This window comes from Capra hircus, chromosome 28 (genome assembly GCF_001704415.2).
Source record: "Capra hircus breed San Clemente chromosome 28, ASM170441v1, whole genome shotgun sequence".
In the NCBI taxonomy this organism is placed as follows: Eukaryota; Metazoa; Chordata; class Mammalia; order Artiodactyla; family Bovidae; genus Capra; species Capra hircus.
The window spans coordinates 35,056,640-35,077,791 of record NC_030835.1 but is presented as its reverse complement, the minus strand read 5'-3'; the positions used below and the strand labels follow the sequence as shown (position 1 = coordinate 35,077,791).

Genomic DNA, 21,152 nt, shown 5'->3' with positions numbered 1-21,152 from the left:
TATCTGTGTATAAATGTATATATTGCTATATGTAAAATGTTAAGATACCTCTCTGTATATAGATATTTAACAAAATATATTTTGTTTTTACCTTGCCTTCTAATAGTCTTTTTAGATGTTGGTTTCCATTTTTTGTTTTTGCCATCCTAGAGGGTTCAAAGACCTGGAACTGGATACACCTTCTATTGAGAAACGATTTGCCTATAGTTTCCTTCAGCAACTCATTCGCTATGTAGACGAGGCCCATCAGTATATCCTGGAGTTTGGTAGGTACCATGGTCCTGTTACTAACAGCCCAGTTTTTGTTATGTTTGTTATTTACAACATCAGTATATAAAACAGCATAGACCACTGGGATGCTTATGGTCTGTTCCCTGATGGTGTGAACATTTTTATATCCATCCTAATACTAACTTGAGTCTAAAAGTCAATAGGAAAACTCATTTTTTTAAGGATGGGTAAATTTTGAGAACTTTAAAAAAATTTTAACATGCAATTCTTTTCTCCTTAAAATGTATATTGGCATTGATTTTTCATTTTGAAAGATACATTGGATGGACATCAAATTTTAAGGTACAGTTAAATCCTTCCTTATGAAATTAACTGCTCTGCTCTTTTAAAAAAAGGAACTAAAACTCTATGGATTCTCCAAATTTCTAGACAATGGAAAGCCCTCAAGTTTAGCCTTTGCAGGAACACACATTTATACTAGAGTATCAGCAATGCGGAATACTTTAGTATCCCCTTAGGGTGAAAGGAAAGACCTCTTCCCCATCTGGCTCAGTGACATTTGAATACAAAAAGAACTCCTTAATCTAAATCGTAGATTTGGATCAAATCATCAACACAGCCTCCTCTCACTTCTCTTACGTGTGTTTGTCCTCAGCATTGTTGAATTACAATTCAAGTTGTTAATGACTTACCCTGGTGTCAGATCCCCTACCAGCCACTGGTTGGTATTAGGTATTAAGAGTAGAGTTTTGTCCTTTTTGAAAAACTGTGTGCTCTGCTGGTGGTCATCTTATTTTCTTTTCCACTTTTAAGGTTGTATTTCTGTTTTTATTTATTTTACTTTTTTTAACCCACATTCTTTCGGTTTTCATCCCCTTTCCTTGGGGTCCATAGTCCTAGGTCTCATAGCAATACATCAGCAAAAGATCCCTCCTAACCAGGGGCTCTTTTTGCTGCTGTTATTTTAGGATTTATGCTTAGTTTTCAGCACAGCATCAGATTAAAGTTTACAGAAATTTGACCTCTGATATTTTCTTGTTCCTGGGTCCATGGATCCCACATGTGATTAGAGATATTCAGTTTGAGCATCAGTCTCTTAGAGAACCTTCCTGTCTTTCAACCTGCCTCCTTATCTACGGTACAAATGCTATATTTTTGACCTCTTAACCAACTTTTTCATAAAGACCAATTATATAAACTAATCCATAATGTGCAATCTCTTTATATGTCATCCATCAGTATTTTTTAAAAATATGGTAGTCTTCCTGACTAACAGCCAAATTACTCTCAATGGTACTTCACCAAAGAACAAGTATGAGGCCATGGTGAATTTTTGAAGCTTTTATGCACAAACTTAAATGTTGACATTTCTAATCCACATTTAAGAGTATATGAATGAAAAGCAATTCTGGCATCCAGCCTTCTTTTTGATCAGAGAAAGGGGAAGAGGGGAAAAAAGAGTGATCATTTGGAGAAGGGAACAAGAAAAGCAAACTTTTCTTTTGCCTCCCTATGGATAACAGAAATAGAACTTTGAGGGATGAAATTTGTTTAGACTTTAATCATGCTATATTCAAGTTTCTGACGAAACATCCTAGGATAGTGTTTCTGTATAAGAAGTGGTGAGAAGCTTACTACAGGGCAAGTTCACCTACTTCACACATTTCTTTTTTTCTATTGGAGAAGGTCTTATAAATAGGCTTCTGGGGAGAAACAAGGTCAGATTAATATAGAGCCCAACAAAATTAGTTGTTTGTTTGTTTGTTTGTTTACAATTGCTGATGTTAGTCATTCGTTTTTCAGGTAACTGCAAAGCAAGTTATGTATAAGAACGCTGTTAGAGGATCAGACATAACTGAGATTATCTGTACAGTCATTTATTTTCATTTTCCACCATTACTAAAATCCCAGATTTTTATACCTCCTTTGATTTTTCACTTTATTGCCTTTGCAACACATCATTAATATAGCTGTTCTTAAACATAGACTCATGATGCCGATAAGAATATGCGTGTGCCTTTTCTAATTTTTGTGTCATAGATCGTACTCCCTCCAAATCTTTTCACAGTTTCTGTGTAAGCATTTTTATTAAAATGTATAATTAATGGAAAAATATTTCCTATTTAATGCTTTGAAATATGGTAAGATTTAGATAGGTACAACATTCTGTCTGAATAACATTTATTTGAGAAGCCCCTTAGGTAGATCCAACCATTCTGCAAATGTTTGAGAGAGATTTAGTGCCAAGTTGATTTAAAAAATGAAATTCTTAAATGTTAAAAATACATAATTTTCTTTTACCTATTCATGGGAAGATCATTGTCTCATTTTACAAAATATTACCTAGGTTATCTAAAACTTATGCCAAATTTGTATCTTTAAAAATTTAAAAGCCTATTTCCAATTATTTTTATTTCTGTTTGCAAAAGAACTTTTTCAAGGAAAAGTCAGTTTGATTCTTATAAAATATGGAAACTCTGCTTACAAATTTTACTAAATCCTTATATCCAGTTCTGAAATTCTTAGCTCTCCAATCTGTTCTGCATATCATCGTGAATATTATAGTTTATTACTACCTCTTCAGTATGCATGAAATCTCTTCTGTATGCATGAGGGAATGAGGAAAGGCCACCTTTTAAGCGAAATGCATTAGGTTAATCAGTTCTTAACCTTGAACTCATTTTCTATACCATGGGGAAACTTTGGGGACTTTTGCTTTGCTTATGGAGGTTATCTTTTGACCTTGGTGAACTTCTTTGTTCTTTAGCAGAATGTTAATTTTCCAACCTAGTATTATAACTGTAGTCCTCCCCCTCATCACAGGCACTGGCTTCCTGCAATTTTTCCATTGGTATATTAATATTAATAGCTTTAGCTTTGTCACACCAAGAAGTAACTATCTTTATTGGAGACTAGTGTTAAAATCTAAAGGGTTTTGTTCACTTATTTTCTACTCACTTTTCTTACCCCTGTGAGCTTCTTTCTCACTGAAAGAAAATGTGGGATTTTACTGCTAAAATGTGGACTTTTTACTTTATTCCAGTTTTCTCAGTACATGTTAATAAGATCTCAGAGTTATATCAGAAGTTTGTGATTGTAACCACATGTGTGGGCTGTCTCAAAAGCCTTTTTATTTTGACTTGGGTACATTTTTCATCTTTTTTTTTTTTTTCCGTTAATGACGCTGCTGAGGTTAACCTTTCTCTCTTTGTGTTCAGTTTAGGAGGGTAACACATTTAGCAGTGTGTTCTAAACTTTGCGTTTTGGGTGAATATTTTGCAGTGTTTGAAGTGCAACATGTACCTAAAAAACTCTTCATGTCTACAGATGGTGGCAGCAGAAGCAAAGGAGAACATTTCCCTTATGAACAAGAAATCAAGTTCTTTGCTAAAGTACAGTATACAATCTGTCTTGTTTTTCCTTCAATATGTTTGTTTACCAAATATACTCTTTAGATAGTCGCCTCTTTGCAGAATGCACTTGTCTACAAATATGAATTCTCTTCTAAGTAAATATTCTGTGGCACGAAAATAACTGCATGAATCATGTGGGATAAATTTGCTCCCAGCATCCTTGGTCATACTTAAAATAACTTGTTCTGCTCTCCATACGGTATTCCTCAAATGACTTTGTTCTCTATGAAGTTTGACTCAAAGTTCTCTTTTTTTGGCTTCATCATATGACATAAAAGAGAAATAGCTACTTCCTAACATTTGAATATTGATCTGACTTTAAAATTTTAGCTGCATATTTCTTCATTAAAGAGGAAAAGCCTGAGTTAATTTTTAATGATTATGTTATAACTTATAGAATCTTTATTGTGAAGCCCGAGTCCTACTCAGAAAAGGAAAACTGAAGCTCAGACAGGATCAGTTGTTCAGAGTTAGAGTATAGCCTATCATTTTTATTTATTCCACTTACTATGAATTCAGCAAAACTTTGCTCTGTGTCTGAAACATTCCTGACTCCCTTTCAGCCAGTACAGGAAAGAGATGAAGAGTTGCAGAGTCTCCACGTTGGGTCCATTCACTTACTCGGTGTTTAATGTGTGTCTGGTCTGTGTCATGCATTAGCCTACAAGGATGTAGATTCAGTGTCACAAAGACAGAATTCCCTTGGGAAGCCTTCCTATTTACAACATGTTTTAGTTAACCTGAAGACCTGATTATTTCTGTCAGGTTCCTTTCAAAGTACTTGTATGTGGTCATTTGTAAAATGGCATGTTATTTTGATTGATTAATATTTGGCTTCTATTATGTTTTCAGAATTGTATTCTTTATTATAAGGGAAATTTCTCTTGTCTGTTCTTTCCATTCAGTATAGCACCCAAAGTCTGTATCAGTCATCTGAAGTTTGTCTTAGGCTGCACATTGCTAGGTATCTATTCTTCTAGGGTGTAATCTTCCTTGATAACCAGTGATCAAGAGATGATGTATTCATGACCTCTAATCACGCATTTAGAATACATTCTTGTATACCATTGCCAGCGTGCTAAGCACTCCTAGTGATTTTGTTTGCAGATGCCTAAAGAGGCTTAATTTCTACTTACTCTGTGATTCATTCATTCACATATTTACTCAGCACCTATTATATGTCAATCACTAAGTTCAGGCAAAGTCACAACTTTTTAGGCAGATCACTGGAAACTTGTGTATTCCTATTATTAAAAAATAATAAATATATTATTTAAAATATACCATGTAGGAAAAAACTAGATTTAGACTAGAGGCTAAATACTGATAATGCCTATTATTATCATCACCTTTTTCATTTATTTATTCAATGAATATATATCTAGTGCTTGCTGCAGGCTTGCAGCAAAGTCCTAGGCACAAGTAAATCAGTGATAAATAAAACAGAGCAAGCAGGAGTCATAGGGGAAAAGAGAGGGGTTTAAACAATCCCCCAAATGTTTTTATCTCTCATGCACCTTATAGACTCTTAGGGAGACAGACTAATCCAAAATCACACAAATAAAATATAAAATTGCAAATGATGTTAGAGGACCAGAGGATATGGGGAGTTTCTGTTGTTGATAGGCCAGCAAAGGCTTACCTGATGGAGTGCTACTGCGAGAGGCCTGCAGGAGGCGTGGAGTGACTCAGGGTGTGGGAAGGTCATTTCAGACAGAGGGCGTGGCATGTATACAGCCTGTGAATGGGGGAGGGGAGGATTGGACAAAGGCCAGCAGGATTAGAGTGCAGAATTGAGAGGTAGGCTTTGATCAAGGCCAGGGATGAAGAACTTTGTAAATCGGTAAGCAGCGGTGTGGCTGAGTAAATCATTCACTGTCTTCATCTCAATTTATCTTCATCTCCATCTTCAATCTCAAAAACAGAGTTGATAACACCTACCGTACAAAGTGGTCACTGGGACACATGAAATTATAGCATGTCAGATACAGTCCTCAGACATAGTAGAGATCCCATAGAAGGTCATCCTTGGTTGCCTTTGAATCTTTCGGGCACTGAACTGCAGTGTGTGAAAATATTAAGACTATTTCATTTTGAGAAAGTATTGAGACTAATTTCAAACACTGAAAATTCAGTGTGTTTTTCAAAATGACACCCCACCCCACCCTACCCCTGCGTCCCCCCTCCACACACACACATGCACGGACTGGAGAGAGCAGAGAGGGATAATCTGAATGGTGCTGACTGGCATGGCTGTGAATGTTGGGGACTCATTGCATGTGAACAGAGCTCTGGCTGCACCAAAGACTCAGCATGCATTGGTCCCCCAAAAGATTCCACTGTGTAGATCTGTTTTCTTTTCCTTTCTTTCAGGTCGTTCTTCCTTTAATTGATCAGTATTTCAAAAACCACCGTTTATACTTCTTATCTGCAGCAAGCAGACCTCTCTGTTCTGGAGGACATGCATCAAACAAAGAGAAAGAAATGGTGACTAGGTAAACAGCTATAAAAATAAAGACTATTGTTTAAGTGTATTTGCATTTGAGAAAGAGTATCTCAGGATCTTGAAGTAGGAGCATGCAGAGTGTTCACCCATCTTCCTTGGCCCTTGGGAATCAAATACTACAAAGGTGGTGGTTTAGGCAAGTTAATACATGTGTTCTAGGTATTGAATTTTCTTATATTTTACTGCTAAATATAATACTGAGTTGAGGGAATAAAATACACAGTTCAGAATCCACAAGTAGAGGCTAGAGATACATCAGCATATTAGAATTTTTGATAAATGATGCTCTTAACATTAGTTTCATTAAATTTTTTTCAAATCTAATATTTTTGCCAGCCTGTATTTTTCAGGAGGGCAAGATCTCATTTACAGTAATTATAATTTTAAATGAAAGAAATTATGACCAATCCTGGAATAAAATGATGTAAACATATATACTTTCTGAGGTTTTCCATTCACACCACTCAAGCCACATCCTAGCAGTGCTTTCTCATTTATGTTTAAACCTAAGTATTCTTTAGCTTTGTGATTCTGCTGGCAATTTCAAGTCTGGGTCCTCAAAATTCTGCCAGAAGTTAGGATGCATGAGAATCGATTCCTGAGAAAGTCTGCCTCTGTGTTACATTGCTCAGGAGTCTCTACCAAGCTTTTAGATTGTACTGAATAAAAATTTCTGTGAAAATGAGTACGCTGTATAAAGCAGAATACAGGGTTTCCTTGGACTTCACTTTCTTTTTATCTGTCTATTGCTGTTTAGCAAAGTTATCACAGGTTTAATGTTTTAAAAGAATATGTATTTATCTCACAGTGTCTGTGTATCTGTAAACAGTACCTTGCTTGGAAAACAAGCCTCTTTTTTTTTTTTTTTTTAAGACATTTTAGAGCAGTTTTAGAGTCATAGCATGGACTTGACTTTAACAATGTGCCGAATGGCAGTGCAGTATCAGCCTATTGAACAGAATGAAATGAGATTGACTATAGCCTGCCACCAGAGGGTAAAGAATAAATAAGATTCCTTTGTTACATAACGCTGGGGGTGGGATTTTAAGCTCATCTCTTGAGTTTGTTTATTGTCTGTTTTACCAACCAGTAAGTAGCCAGTTATGTGATGTAGGATTGCAGCAGCATTAAAAATGTTTCCAAACTTCTTCAAATAATAAGATTCTTGTAAAGTTGATAAAGATAACAGAGCACCCTGGTGGCTTTCTTTGTTTCCCCCAACTCTGTTACGGGAAGAAAAGAGAAGGAAGGACTATCTTCCAGGATGCAAATTTCATCCCTTGCCCACTTGGGCCTGGCCTTCTTTCGGTCTTCTCTGGGAGAGAGAGGGACCCTTCCCGCCTCTTTTCATACATGCACTTGTCCATGTCGCTGGCCCCACGTCCCCCTGTGGACACTTGAGTGCACACAGTAGCTGGAGAAACGCCAGTGCACCAAGTTCCCCTTAAACGCTGAAACCAAGGCAACTGCACAGTCACCAAGCTCCTCTGGCCAGTGAGCCTTTTGTAACAGAAGCTTTGTTCTTACAGGTGGTGTTAATTTAATGACATTCATTACATAAGTCAACACAATATAATTAGAGAATATAGGGGGAAAAATGTGTGAATTCTGCTCTTTCCCCTCCCTTTTTGTGTTTTGTTATCACCATTTCAGTTTTAGTCTTACTCTGAGAATAATTCACTAACTATAGAAGTAACTAATTTTCCTTTACAAATATATCCCTCATATAATAAATCAGAAGAACAGCATGAATCTGTGCTAGCCTCCATTGATGTAGTTTGGGGTCCTTATAGTAATACTTCCCCAGTTTTTAATGATTTCATCTTCAAATTTTTCTTCACCTCTTGGAAAGAGGGTTAAGTTTTACTTCTCCAGTGAGCACGTCCAAAAGGAATATATGCCATTAAAATTCAAACACACAGAAATGAGAGACATAATAGGAAAAGTAACTGATTTCTTCACAGTACTTTTGTGCCAAACATAGGTCAAACTTAACCTCAGAGAGAAAAAAAATCAAGAGTGCAAAAATGAATAAGGTGATGATAAGCAAATTATGATACATGTTGTCCAGTCATTAAAATGATGATGGATATAACTATGTGACAACTTAGGGAAATTATTTAAAAATAAAATACATGTCCAAATAGTATTGATCTGGATTTTTTTTTAACTAAATTTTTAGGTATAGAAAAGTAGTGGTAAGGGATAAATTTAATGTTAATGGTAGTTTTCTTTATGTAGTACATGTAGATTTTGTATTACTATTTTTCTGTGTTTTCTAAGTTTTTAAAATAAAAAAAATCTTACCTTAATAATCATAAAACTATGTTTTAAAATAACCAACATCACTACCACATTAATGAAAACAAACAATTTGTTTGGCATGTTGAAGTGGAATCAGTGAAATTTATAAATCTGATTTTGTACCACTTCAGCTAAGTATTACTTTAGTGACTAAAATAAGTAAAATAAAAAAAAAAGAAGAAGAAAATAGATTAAAAAAAACTGACCCTGCTACTGTGAACATACGAGCATAGCTTTATACATACAGTAAGCACTGTCATGATTTAATAGCTGTATGTAGCTGTAGTTGAGTGGGTCTAAGTTAACTTTTCCACAGTTGAAACCAAGTTGTTCCCATTAGTTGTTTGGATACCTTCTGGCACTAGAAATTATACATCGAGCATTTCTTGCTCTGCTATCCACAAAGATGTGTTAGACGACAGTCTCTGTACCCCAGGAGTGTACATGGCAGTGGCTAAGGGTATGGGAATACAGACAGTTCCAATAGCAGAAAGCCAAACAGTGCTATGGGATTCCAAATAAAGTAATACTGCTTTGGATGGGTGTGGATGGGCGTAGAGATGTATGGAAGTCATGGCAGTCAAAGATGATCTTAGAAACATGCAGATCAGAGATTAAGAAAGGGAGATATTTTCTAGAAAACAACATAAAGAGTAGAAGCTAGGTCAGTTAGGGGAAATGTAGGTTATATAGATTCCTTATGGAACACTGTTGGAGAAGGAAATGGCAACTCGCTCTGGTATTCTTGCCTAGAGAATCCTGTAGACAGAGGACCCTGGTGGGTTGCTGTCCATAGGGTCGCACAGAGTCGGACACGACTGAAGCAACTTAGCATGCATGTATGCATTGGAGAAGGAAATGGCAACCCACTCCAGTATTCTTTTCTGGAGAATCCCAGGGACAGAGGAGCCTGGTGGGCTACTGTCCATGGGGTCACACAGAGTCAGACACGACTGAGCAACTTCACTTTCACTTTTCACTTTGATGCATTGGAGAAGGAAATGGCAACCCACTCCAGTGTTCTTGCCTGGAGAATCCCAGGGACAGGGCAGCCTGGTGGGCTGCCGTCTATGGGGTCGCACAGAGTCGGACACAACCGAAGCAACTTACCAGCAGCATGGAACACTGTAATTGATAGTAACTGCCAGAATAAAATTTGATTTTGCTTTAAAAAAATTTTTTTTTAAATAATTCATGAGCACTAAGAAGACATTAATGCTTTTTAAATAGAAGAATTGAGAACAGCCTGGCAGCAAAGTGGCATTGATAAAGAGTAGCATGGCTAGGAGACCACAGCAGCCATTCAGAGCTATGACAAGGATGCAGGCTGTTGTAACAGAAGTGATGCCTCCAGTAGGTGGTGCTCCCCTTGGGTTTGTTCAGCAAGTGTTCTGAATGCCCACTGGGTACCAGATGCTATCCTAGGTCTGAGGACAAACACACAGGTACGAGGGCACAAGTTCCTAGCTTTAATGGACTTAGAAGTACAGCTGAGTAGACACATACACATAGAGATGGGCCATATACTACGTTGTGATGAGTGTCCGTGGAGCAAAATATAAAGTGCTGGGAATGCAGAGGAGACATTAATACAGAAAGAGGCTGGGTGTGAGAAGCACAGGAGGAGGAGACCGGTGTGCCTCAGTAATGAGTCTTGTGGCAGGGAAACAAGACAAGGCCAATGTGGGGCTGCAGTTTCTGTACTGAGTTGTTGGAACAATGCTGGTGTCACTAATGAAAGCAAGATACTTCAGAAGAACTAGTTTTGAGGAAACAATGGAAACAGTGACATTTTATTTTGAGGGGGGAGCTCCAAACTCACTGCAGATGGTGACTGCAGCCATGAAATTCAAAGACACTTGCTCCTTGGAAGAAAAGCTATGACCAACCTAGACAGGATATTCAAAAGCAGAGACATTACTTTGCCAACAAAGGTCCATCTAGTCAAGGCTATGGTTTTTCCAGTGGTCATGTATGGATGTGAGAGTTGGACTATAAAGAAAGCTGAGCGCTGAAGAATTGATGCTTTTGAACTGTGGTGTTAGAGAAGACTCTTGAGAGTCTCTTGGATTGCAAGGAGATCCAGCCAGTCCATCTTAAAGGAAATCAGTCCTGAATGTTCATTGGAAGGACTGATGCTGAAACTAAAGCTCCGATATTTTGGCCACCTGATGCAAAAAGCTGACTCATTTGAAAAGACCCTGTTGCTGGGAAAAATTGACGGCAGGAGAAGAAGGGGATAATAGAGGATGAGATAGTTGGATGGCACCGACTCTATGGACATGAGTTTGGGTAAGCTCCAGGAGTTGGTGATGGACAGGGAAGCCTGGCATGCTGCAGTCCATGGGGTCGCAGAGTCGGACATGACTAAGTGACTGAACTGAGGTGGCGCTAGTGGTAAGGAACCCGTCTGCCAAAGAAGGAGATGTAAGAGGGATGGGTTCAGTCCCTGGGTGGGGAAGATCCCCTGGAGGAGGAAATGGCAACCCACTCCAGTGTTCTTGCCTGGAGAATCTCATGGACTGAGGAGCCTGGTGGGCTTCTGTCGTTGGGGTTGCAAAGAGTCGGACATGAATGAAGCAACTTAGCACAGCACAACACAGTTTTGAGAAGAGGTTGAGTTTGGTTAAACTGGTGCTTCTGGAAGAAGTAGTAAGTACTAACAGGTCATTTTAGCTGGAAGTGTACAGCAGGAAGAGAGAAATAGGTGTTTGGTATTGGAGAGATCAGGGTAAGAAATGACATATTTGGGGACCATCTAGACCCATCTAATGCTTGAAGCTTGGAAAGCAAGAGGAAACCAAGGGAGAAGCATGGAGAAGCTGAAAAGGCTGAACACCAAAACTTGGAGAAGTGTTACACTTGGAGGGTTTTCAGAAGTGGATATTTGAAGAACAGAGAGAACAATTCATTAGCAAAGAAGTGGGAAATAATACTATAAAACAGAGGCCAGAGTTTCACAGAGGTGAGTAATTAATGATGCCAAGTACTGTGGAGAGCTCTGCAGGATGGAGGCTGAAAAAGAGGTTATTAGATGAACTATTTGGAGGGTGTTGAGAACTTCAAGGAGAAGCCATGAGGGGTGGAAAGGACACTCACAAGGCAAGAGAGTCAGGGAGGAAGCTGCAGATGCATTTTGATTTCTTAAGTATGTTAGTAGTGAAAGGTGCTGGGAAAGGGCGTAACAGGATTATGGAAAGTGCTTTAAAGAAACTACTGGTTAGCACTGATAATAGACCTAGAGTTTGCAGGGGAACTACACCCTGAAATGGGATAGCACAGAAAGGGAGAGAGATGATTTGTCTTTTTTGAGGACCTAGCTTTCCATTGAGTTTACCAAAGAGTTCATTCAGGTTTTCCCATCTATATGATGTGTCCTGGAAAATGAATGAACTTTTTGGCCAATGCAACGTATATCTGTATGTCTCTCTGGTGACACATCTGTTACTAATTAGGAATAACTAGGGTTAACTAGGTTACTAGGAATGGAGGAGGGCATGGCAACCCACTCCAGTGTTCTTGCCTGGAGAATCCCCATGGACAGAGGAGCCTGGCAGACTTCAGTCCACAGGGTTGCAAAGAATTGGACATGAGTGAGCAGCTAACAACAGGGTTAGGAAACAGCTGATATCGTAAGAAGTCATTTTTCTGTGACAGATTCTCAGACATGAATGTGATCTGATGGGATGGGATACAGAGCAATTCTGTTTCCCATCATCACAAAACATCCCAGGTTTAGATTAATCAGGTTACAACATAATCCATGTATTACAAATTCAACATCGTCTCAGAATGCTTCACCCTAATACTAGAGAGGGTGAGTAACAGGTAAAAGATACCGCTTAAAATAGAGTAGTTTCCAGTAACCCAAAATGTATGCAGTTCTAAGCTGTAAACACTCTCTTCAGATGGAGACATATCTTTGTGGGTTTTTTTTTTTTTTTTTCCTGGCCATGAGACTTGGCATATGGAGCCTTAGTTCCCCAACTAGGGATCAGACCCATGCCTCCTACAGTGGAAGCTTGGAGTCTTAACCGCTGGACCGCAAGGGAAGTCCCAGAGACAGATCCTTATTGACTTAACACAGAGAAAGCTCAGTGAATGAGGATACCTGGAGAAAGGTGCTTTTGTTTTATTGTCTTTGTTCGTTTCAGTTAGAGCCTAAAGACAGATAATGCAGCTCAGTGGACTAAGGTTGAATCTTGTGTCTAATGTCTACTTGGCAAGATCATTGTTTGAAAAAAAAAAAAAAAAGAGCACTGGTAAGAGATTTCCTAAGACTTCAAAGTCATTTAAGCACTTGTGGATGAATATTTTCTTGGAAAAGCCACCCTATTCCCTATATAATGACTTTTCACCAATAAACTATATCACATTGTTACTAAAGTGAGAAATAATGGGCAAAACTTACTGTGAAAGCGGTCAACATCAAAAAGGTGATTCTGTCTCCGTTTTCCCATTCTGCCATGAGCAGTTGCCAGCACTGGATTCCATGGCGTAGTCTATATCCCCAGTACTGAGCATGTATATCTGTACCCTGGTAGTGATGGCAAAGATGGCAAGAGAGGACAGGGCTGTCAGAACATAGCTGCTACCATGCCTGGAAAAATCAGGCTGAGTGTAGGTGCTGCTATACAAGTGGATTTTCAAAATTAGAGCTTTGGCAAGTTCTAGCTATGGAACAGCTGTGTGTCTGAGAGTTCAGAAGAGTGTGGATAGATGTGAAAATGGCAGGTATAAGATGGGAGGTTAAGTGTCATGACAGATATTTGCAAATGGCCCCTGGCTGGGAGGGGACTTCTGTGAGCTTGGGTTGGGAGTGCTAAAGGAGCACCAGGTGTTAGAAAAGGCTTCTTGGAGTAAACATGTCCAGAGCTGAATCCTGAGGGATGTTTAAAGGGGTTGTAACATGGAAGTGAGATGTTCTTAAAAATAGGACCCAACAAGAAAGTCACCAGACTGCCTGGTGACAAGACAGGACAAGACCAGGTACTGCCCAGATTCTGGGTTCTGATGTGAGCATTAGTGCTCAGCAATGCCATGCTGAGTGCTGGGCACCCTTATTTGGAGTCTTCTGTTGGTGAGTGCCAGGAAGGGCACAAAGACCTGGGAACTCACTGTAGAGGAGATGTATTTTTGACTCGTGCATCAGCATTCAAAGTCCTTTAAGTTATAGCAGCTCTAATGTTTTTCTTTGAGTGATTATAAATGGTTTAAATTCTCTTTCTAGTTCATTGTGTGAAATTCACTGGATGCTTTTGTATATGTGTATGGGGTAATGGTCAAGGTCGAGAAGAAGGAAAGTTCAAATGAGAAAACATACTAAAAGTAGCATTTTGTGCACAAAGCACCATACTTCCATTGTTAAATAAAGCCCATAACAACAACAACAACAACAACATTCTAGAATTTCAGTAGTACTTTGGTACAGATAAAATTACATTTTTTCCTTATGGTTTTCTGTAGTTATATTTTTGTGGGGTTTGTATAGATTGCTTTTATATTAATTAGCTTTGCTTTTGATTTTTTTTGGTTCCTTTACTTATAATATGTGCTTTTTTAACCGTGTTTGTTAAAGATATGCACTCAAAGACTCTTTATTTAATACCTTTACTCCACATTCTGCTCAGAGAATTGATTCTTTCTGCGTGACATCATGTTGCTTTTTTCCGGCTCATATATCAGCTGTTTATTTTTCTTTTTTTCTTCTTCTTTTTTTTTTTTTGGTTTTATTTCATTTGAATTTAATTTCTCCCTGTTTTTTCTACCTTCCCTTCCCCCTTTCCCTTTTCTCTTTTGTTTTTCTTTTGTCTTCAGCCTATTCTGCAAACTTGGAGTTCTTGTCAGGCATAGGATTTCACTATTTGGTAAGGAGACCCTTAAACAAATACTAGCATGGCCGTCACTTGGTTTTCTTTGCCACTTTGCACTGTGTTGTGAGCTGCTATGTTGCATGAATGCATGTTTGCATGGCTGCATGCATGGTCGTCATAGGCCAAGGTAAGGTCCTCAAGGTTGTTTATAAGTAGCATTACCGATAGTAAAATTGAAGACCGTGACTTTGTATACCAGTCCAAAGCACACTTGAAAGTCACAAACTTATATTATTAAAGATCAAATGAATGAAAACGGCAGTTTCTACCTTATTTTATTTCAGAGGGGTGAAGCGAAACTGGGCCTCTGAGTTTGTGTTTGGTTATCTCTGATAGATTAAATACCCATCCACAGTTTGTAATTGCACTTACTTTTTCAGTGCCCTTGACTACAAATTTGCATGTTGACTGTATTTCAGACATTGGAACTTCATAATAGAGATAGGCCTGGATTTGCCAAAAGCAACTTCTCTGGTACCTCCAAACCCCACAGCAGTCAGTTTTTGTTCATTTCTGAGAATTCATGTAGCTGAAGTTCATGTTCCCAAACACTGCTTTCCAATAGCCGTGCAGGGCAGTCACTCACTTTTCATAGACTCTCCTTGCAGTGGGGCTTTAAGACTCTATAGCAGTTGGCAGAGTTTATTTTTTACACTTTCCTGCATCTGCTTTCATAAACTTCCAAGGCAAATTTTAGCCCAGGGCTCTCTAGATTTTGAGACAGTGTTGTGGTGACTTCAGTAAGAAAACATTGAGTGTGTTTAGAGATTTATAAGTCCTAGTCCATTCACCAAAAAAACCTAAGGATTATGTTATTTCTGTAAAAGCCACAAAGGATAAACTGAGAAATAGGTACACGTACACATGTATATGTGTGTGTGTGTGTGTATATATATATATATATATATATATATATGCAAGTAATTTTTACATTCTTTACACTTTTTTGAGAAATGATAGCTTCTGGATATGACTACTTAATGCTACATTTGGTTTCTAATATTATTATATCCAACATTTGGGTACTGTTAATATATGGTTCTCATAACTTGCCTAGATTCTTTCATTAATGTTTCAGTTATCCAAAATTAATGGGGAAATTGCCTTCAGAATGATCTCCAGTTGACTGCCTTTTGTTTTGACTTCTCTTCAACTTAGAAAAACTTTCATGTAAATTATTCAGACAGAACTTTCATGTACTCTTTAACCTTCTCATAATAATTATGTATTCAAAAATTCTCCACCTGTCTTCAGAGAATACTGTCTAATTATATCTCCCTCTGGTGGGGACCCCATAATACTTTCTATTGTTTATCTCTAGCTTCTTACATATTTTAACCTCTTGGTTTCCTATGTGACATTTTTCTATAACTTCACATTTTAAATTTTTTGAGGTATTCCATATATACAGTGAAGTACACAAATCTTAAGAGCAGCATGATGACATAGCTTGATGGAATTTTACATGTATTTGCCCATTTTCTCAGTTCAAGGCATAGAACATTTTCAGCATCCCAGAAGCCTACCTCGTGCCATTTTGCAATTTATAACCCTCTGCAAAGGAACTATATTTAAACTAATCTAGTGGTCTACTAACATAGACTTTCATTACCATGTATTAATTTTGCCTGTTGTTTAATCTTCTGTTTTCCCTTTGAATATATTAAGGGCTCAGTAGTGGAAGATAAATGCATACTGTAGCTTGTTGTAGTAATCAGAGGAGAAGAACTGGATTTTAACATTCATTTCATCTGTGATTCTAATATTTCATCTAGGCATTGTATATTATATCTCTTTGCCTTTAAATATAACTATTTTTATTTTTAACAGGAATTTATTGGAGAACTGTGTGTCTTTATCTGGAAAGCATATTTTAATGTGCATTTTATTAATGTCACATTATTTTTTCAAATTTGCTTTGGCATTTGCTTGTAAAACAATACCAAAGTCAAGAAGTCTTTATTATTCAACAATACTCTAATATATTTTGTCAACATTTTAGCATGTTAGTTCTTAGACTTGTAAACTTTACGTATTACAGCTATAGCTTGGTTTTAGACATTAACATGATGTCCTGAAGAAAATAATGGACTTTGATCAGAAAACCTGTATGTAAGTCCCCTCTTTGTAACTGAACCAGTTGAATGATCTGGACAAGGGACTTAACTTCTCTTGAGCATGATTTTTTGTTTTTCATTTTGAAACTAGATGAAAATAACTACTAACTTTAGAGATCCATTGTATATATAAAATCTCATATGAGATGATGAATGTGAAAGTGCTTTGTAAACTGTAATCATACCGCTTTCAAGTCTAAGGTATTCTTAGTCTTATTTGTACAGCTATGAATCAAATTACATACAGACTAAACTAGGGCAGTTAGCTATTTAAAGACCATGAAGTCTTTAAAATCTAGGCATTTTCACATCAAAGCAGAAGTGGTATAATTCGAGTATTTACTTCAAAAAAAATTAACTTTTATTATCTTTTGGCCATATCATGGGGCATGCGGGATCTTTGTTACCCAACCAGGGATCAACCTGTGCCCCCTGCAGTGATAGCATGGAGTTTTAACCACTGAACTATCTGGGAAGTCCCAAGTAAGGACCATTTGATGTATCAATTATACCACTGTGGATTTTCCTAAAGGGAAAGAGACCTAGCAGCATAGATACAGTGGTCTTTTGTATATGGACATGTTAATCTCTTACTTTTTTCTTTCACCCTATCTTTACATTATTTTTTCCTGTGTTCTGGGAGACACCAACTGACGATCAAAATGTTTTTCCTGTACTTAGTTCAAAAAATTGTTCACCGCCTAACTTAAGAATAAAGTGAGACGGAAGTTGAGTTTAACAAAGAAATACTTGGGCTTGTGTCAAGTAGCAAAAAATATAGAAAGAAATACATTAACCCGAAACATGTCAGGAAGGTGGGATTAGCATTAAAAAACACCAGGAGGCGAAACTCTTGTCATGACGGTGGTAATTGCGGGGAGCTAAGTTTGATCAGCAATGGAATATTTATTCCAAGGTGGCTGCCAGATTATGATGATATCTCTAAAACTTCATCTCTAGTTCAGAAATTTTTATGATGTATAAAGTAAGGATTCCCCAGATTTAAACTTCTATATTTGCTTTATCTTTTACCCACTTTAAAATATTTTCTCTACATTGAAGCACACTAAGAATTAAAGAGATGAGTCATGTTTTTATGCCTCATATATGCTTTTGAAGGTGTTTAAACCGCTTCATTTTATCTTAGAAAAAGGTAGGATTTTAAAAAAGGGGAACAAGCCATGTTCCCAGCATAACAGTAGTTCTGGTATACCTGTAAAATACTTTATGGAAAAAATAGTAAGTACAGTGGCATCTGTTTTATATACAGGGCTTCCCTGGTGGCTCAGTGGTAAAGAATCCACCTGCCAAGGCAGGAGATGTGGGTTCAATACATGGGTAGGGAAGATCCCTGGAGAAGAGAAAGGCAATCCACTCCTGTATTCTTTTCTGGGAAGTCCCATGGACAGAGGAGCCTGGTGGGCTACAGTCCATAGGATCACAAAGAGTTGCACACAATTTAGCGACTAAACAGCAATAGTTTTATATGTAGTCTTCCCTTTTGACTTCTGAAATGCTTGCTAGTAATTATAAGTTGGTGTATTTTGGAACAAATAAATTCTTGTACTTTGGAAAATCAGTTAGAACTGGCTAAGACCCAGGCAGGTTGACAAGGTATAAGGACCCCATGTGCCATTTTCAGGGACATATTGTTGACTAACGAAATACTGTTTTTAATGCCTCCATCTTCCCTCACTTATGCTAAGTGGAAATTCTGAATGTTTAACTGCCTAGTTTTAAGGCAATTAGAGAGCAACTTCACTTTCACTTTTCACTTTCATGCATTGGAGAAGGAAATGGCAACCCACTCCAGTGTTCTTGCCTGAAGAATCCCAGGGATGGGGGAGCCTGGTGGGCCACCGTCTATGGGGTCGCACAGAGTTGGACACGACTGAAGCGACTTAGCAGCAGCAGCAGCAGAGAATACTCAACTTCTGCTATTATAGCCTATTTAAGGCTCTCAGTTATTTTTAGAGGAAGTGGAATCTGGTAACCATAACTCCAACAGGAATAGCAGTGGTGATGCAGGACTTCTTAACGGCTTTCTTTTTCCATGTGGAAATAAATCAGATGCCTTAATGACATTTATTTTATGCATTCATTCAGTAAATATTTTCTGTGTGTGAGGCCTTCTCTCAGGCTCTGAGGATAGAAAAATGAAGATTTCTTAACCTCTTTACTACTCCCAACCTGAGCCAATCTACAGGTATCTTTCACCTGTATGCCTCTAAGAACATACTAACCCTGCTCTCTGAACTCCCTCCTGCCTTTCTAAACTGTGTTCCAGAACCATATCTCTTGCTTCCCCTCCAAAAAACAGGACAAAGCAAAAAGTGATCTCAAAACTGAATATACTCTTGTGTAGCCAGTGGCTTCCCATTTCTCTAGAATTAAGATCAGAATTCTTAATCTGGCCATTTAATCTGGTTAGTGTTTCATAGTCTGCCCCCCGTGTACCCCTCCATCCCTGTTTCCCAGAGAATTCTTGCTTCCTCACGATGCCTCAGCTTAAGTGGTCTTCCCTCTACTTCTTGAAAGTGTCATTTTCATATCTGCTCAGGCCATTTGCACCATCCGTGACTACTGTCTGTAATGGGATCCTATATACGCCCCTCTCCAGTCCCTCATACCTATAATGGGATGAACTACCCACCTTTCAGATTTCAACGTAAGTAGTATTCTCTCTGGAAATTCATAGCTGACCTCTTTGATTATACTATCTCTACTATTATAAATTCTCTTAGCTCTATGTACTTTTCCTTCATCTCACTGGTGAGTTACTAGATTAACTTCTCTCTCTGGTGCAAAACTCAGCTCTTTGAAGGCTTATTTTTATATCCTCAGAGCCCAGGAGGAAGTCTGGGACATAGTGGCTGTTTTATAAATATCTTATGATGGAATGAATCAACCAACCAGGTCTTACCTTTAAGAAGACTACAGTCTAAAGAGTAGATAAGTAAGCAGATGCTTTTAGCAATGAGATAAGTGCTATCAGTTTGGAATTTTCTTACATTCACAAAGAGCCCAAACTTTAGATTTTTTTCCCCTTGAGAATAAGAAAAATATAGTATCCACTTATCTCACAATCGGTGAGAATCACATTTTTAAAAAATTCTTAAAGCTTTCCACTTAGAGCTCTTACATTGGAAAGGAAGTAACACTGTAACTAATGACTCTTGAAAAAACAAGATCATTAAACTCTACTAACAATGATCTATTCAGTTCAAGTTAAGTATTCCAGAAGGCTGGCACAAAATAGTTACCATTTAGAGGGTTTGTCTACTTTGCTGTTTTCTGCTGAGTTTTTAACACTTTAGCAAGATAGTGAATTAGCAAGACAGCCTAGAGAGTCCTAGGATTTACTGGAGAATTTCCAGCTTTGATGACAGACAGGTTTCTAGGAATGCCTGGAGTAGAGCAAGCATTTTGCAGCATAATCAACATATTTCTTATCAGCAATATTTCTTCTGGTTGACCTCAATAACCCTAGAACTCAACATTTTCACATCATTAATACAGCTCCAATATTAGCTTCAGGAGTATTGGACAAGTATTATCACATGTTTAAATGAAACAACAGGTTTTGTTAAAATACTTGTTTTCTCCCTCTAGGTGAGTATGACTGATTTAAACTGGTGCCAAAATCTTAATATTGTTTTTAAAAGAGTTTTAATAGTAAATAGAGTAATATTGTGAATTCTATCCATTGGTATCTTTCTCTGAATAAAAAATTAGTGGATTAAGTTTATGTTGATTCCCCTGTGACCCCCCTCACCCCAAACCCTGCTCATGTATTTAAATGAAGAGTTTTCTTGTATCAGGAGATATTAGGAAATGTTACAGTCATCCTTCCATATCCGCAGGCTCTGCATCTATGATTTCAACCAATCAGGGATCAAAAATACTAAAAAAAAAAATTCCAGAAGGTTCCCAAAAGTAGCACTCGAATTCACCATACCTCAACAAATTTGTGCATAACTTTTACATTATATTCTGTATTATTAATAATCTAGAGATGATTTAATGTATAAAGGAGGATGTGTATGCTATATGCAAATACTATGCTATTTTATGCAAGGGACTCAAGCATCCTTGAATTTTGGTGTTGGGGGAGGGTCTTGGACCAGTCCCCTGCGGATACTGAGGAACGACTGTTAATGTTTGTATTGTCCCTAAAAAGGTTCAGATTGTGTATGTGTTTGTTTAATAGGATTCTTTACCAGCTGAGCCACCGTACCTCTTTTTTTCACTTTTTATGAAAGGAGCTGACCAGGGACAGATTGAAGTGCTCTGAAGCCTGGGGCACCTTGTTTCTAAAAAAAGTTTAAGGGAACATGTTTGGACCCCATATAATGAAATGAAAGCCATTTGAAGCACTAAGAATCCCTGAGGATAGTGCCTCTGGGAGAACTGACTATGTCATTATGCTAAGAATATAATGGTTTAAATTAAAATTTAAAAGTAGCACAATCTGCTGCTTTTTAAAAAGTTCAGTTTTCTATTGGAGTATAATTGGTTAACAGTGTTGTACTGGTTTGATGTCTGCAGCAAAGTGATTCAGTCATACACATGCATCTATTCTTTTTAAAGTTATTTTCTCCTTTAGGTTGTTAGAGGATATTAAGCAGAGTTCCCTGTGCTATAGTAGGGTCCTTGTTGGTTATCTATTTTGAATATAGAGCAAGTTTCCTTTATACATTAGGAGACT

The 21,152-nt window shown here is 37.7% G+C and overlaps 1 protein-coding gene across 1 annotated transcript in view; it reads left to right on the top strand.

The window, feature by feature from the left end:
• The window catches only part of RYR2 (ryanodine receptor 2), an 814,256-nt gene that overhangs the window by 634,057 nt on the left and 159,047 nt on the right, over positions 1-21,152 (top strand). The window contains exons 60-63 of the mRNA XM_018042460.1: positions 151-266; positions 3,559-3,623; positions 6,018-6,139; positions 14,272-14,321. Coding sequence (XP_017897949.1) covers positions 151-266; positions 3,559-3,623; positions 6,018-6,139; positions 14,272-14,321 — 353 coding nt within the window. The remainder of the gene's footprint in view (positions 1-150; positions 267-3,558; positions 3,624-6,017; positions 6,140-14,271; positions 14,322-21,152) is intronic.